Source organism: Eurypyga helias, unplaced genomic scaffold (assembly GCF_000690775.1).
Source record: "Eurypyga helias isolate BGI_N326 unplaced genomic scaffold, ASM69077v1 scaffold13088, whole genome shotgun sequence".
Taxonomy (NCBI): Eukaryota; Metazoa; Chordata; class Aves; order Eurypygiformes; family Eurypygidae; genus Eurypyga; species Eurypyga helias.
Genome location: NW_010265102.1, coordinates 33,384 through 35,000, shown reverse-complemented (window position 1 = coordinate 35,000; position 1,617 = coordinate 33,384). Strand labels below are relative to the sequence as shown.

The following is a 1,617-nucleotide window of genomic DNA, read 5'->3' as shown; positions in this document are numbered from 1 at the left end:
GGGTCTAACACCGGCACCCTGGGTGCGTGCATCCTCCCAACCCCATGGGGTACAGGCAGGTCGGGCACGCAGGGGATGGGCACCCGTGCACCCACACGGCCACGCCACGGGGTACAAAGCCTGCCCACATCCAGCACCCTGGGACAGCATCCTCCAGGCTGCCTTTGGGGTGCCAAGCCTGATGGTGTCCCGCAACGCGGTGAGCAGGCACCCGTGCACCCACCCTGCCACCCCCAGGGGTGCAAACCCCAGCGGTGACCCATACTCTGGGTGCATGCACCCACCCCACAGGGTGCAAAGCCTGTCAGGGTGCAAACTCCGTGTGCTTCCAATGCCAGGGATCCCCTAGCACAACGCGAGGAGGGACAAACAAATTTTTCTGGCCTGTCTTTGCTGTCCCACTTTGTCCCCAAACTCACCAGCCTGCTCCAGTATCGCATGACCAGGAGGTGGTGGGGTGGTGTTTCTGCTGTTTCTTTTGGGGGATCACAACCCATTTTAAATATAAATCTTTTTTCCCACCCTCATCCGCTGTCTCCCTCTTACCCCAATCCCCATTTTTAATGCAAAACCAAGAGGGCGAACAGAAATAACCAGCCCAGACAGCCTGAGAAAGAGGATTGCAACACAGCTTTGCCCAAGTTTGTGTTTCCCTGGGCAGTTTTGCGGTGTTTGCTTTGGTGGTTTGGGTTTTCTCCTCGCTGCTTTGCTGTGCAGCATCTCTGCTTATTTGTGTTATTTCTGCTGCCTCTGGCAATGGGAAAGCATCGAACGCTTTGATCTGTATCCTCATTTCTCCCCCTACCCCGAGGATCAGCCTGGGGTACCCTCACTGTGGGATAAAGCACACACACCACACCAGCCCCCCGCCCCAGCGCTGCTTCTCTGTCCTGTGTCTTGGGAATATTTTGTGTATCTCAGATAAGGAAGTCGCAGCACCCGGGTCTCCGTACACCCTGCTGCAAGTCCTGGCAGGGCATGGGCTGGGACACACCCAGGGATGCCACGTCCTGACCCCTTGCTCAGCCAAGGCATGGCCTCGGCCGTTCCCCTCGGCTCACTGTCCCGGAGAGGCTTTGCAAGACCGGCCCACGGAGCCGGGGGCATTTATTTGCCCTGATTTGTTTGCAGCGGGGCTCAGCTAACCCTGAACCCACCCTGTGACTTGGGATACAGGGAGGTGGTTGGACCGACAGCGGCTTTCATCCCCCCTCCTTCACCACCCTCCCGCTGCCGTCTCATCCTCCGTGTGCACCGGCTCCGATATTGGGAGCCCTTACCCTGCCCTTGGGTTGTGCGCTGCAAGCTTTGGGTAGCAGCCCCTTTCCCACCCCCCGACTCCGTGAGCACTAAGGGGAGTTCCGTTCTCCGTTTCAGGCAAGTCCTGGAAGGCGCTGAGCCTCTCGCAGAAGCGGCCCTACGTGGAGGAGGCCGAGCGGCTGCGGGTGAAGCACATGCAAGATTCCCCCAACTACAAGTACCGGCCGCGGCGGAAGAAGCAGGTCAAGCGGATCTGCAAGCGGGTGGATCCCGGGTTTTTGCTGGGCAGCCTGACACGGGACCAAAACGCCGTGCCGGAGAAGCGGACCTGCGGCCAGGCTGGGGGGGAGAAAGAGG

General features: G+C 59.6%; 1 protein-coding gene across 1 annotated transcript in view; it reads left to right on the top strand.

The window, feature by feature from the left end:
- Positions 1–1,377: 1,377 nt before the first annotated feature.
- Positions 1,378–1,617, top strand: part of LOC104513299 (transcription factor SOX-7-like) — a gene marked incomplete at its 5' end in the record, with an annotated part of 1,418 nt that continues 1,178 nt past the window's right edge. The window contains 2 exon segments of the mRNA XM_010156610.1: positions 1,378–1,615; position 1,617. The exon segment at position 1,617 is cut by the window's right edge and continues 366 nt beyond it. Coding sequence (XP_010154912.1) covers positions 1,378–1,615; position 1,617 — 239 coding nt within the window.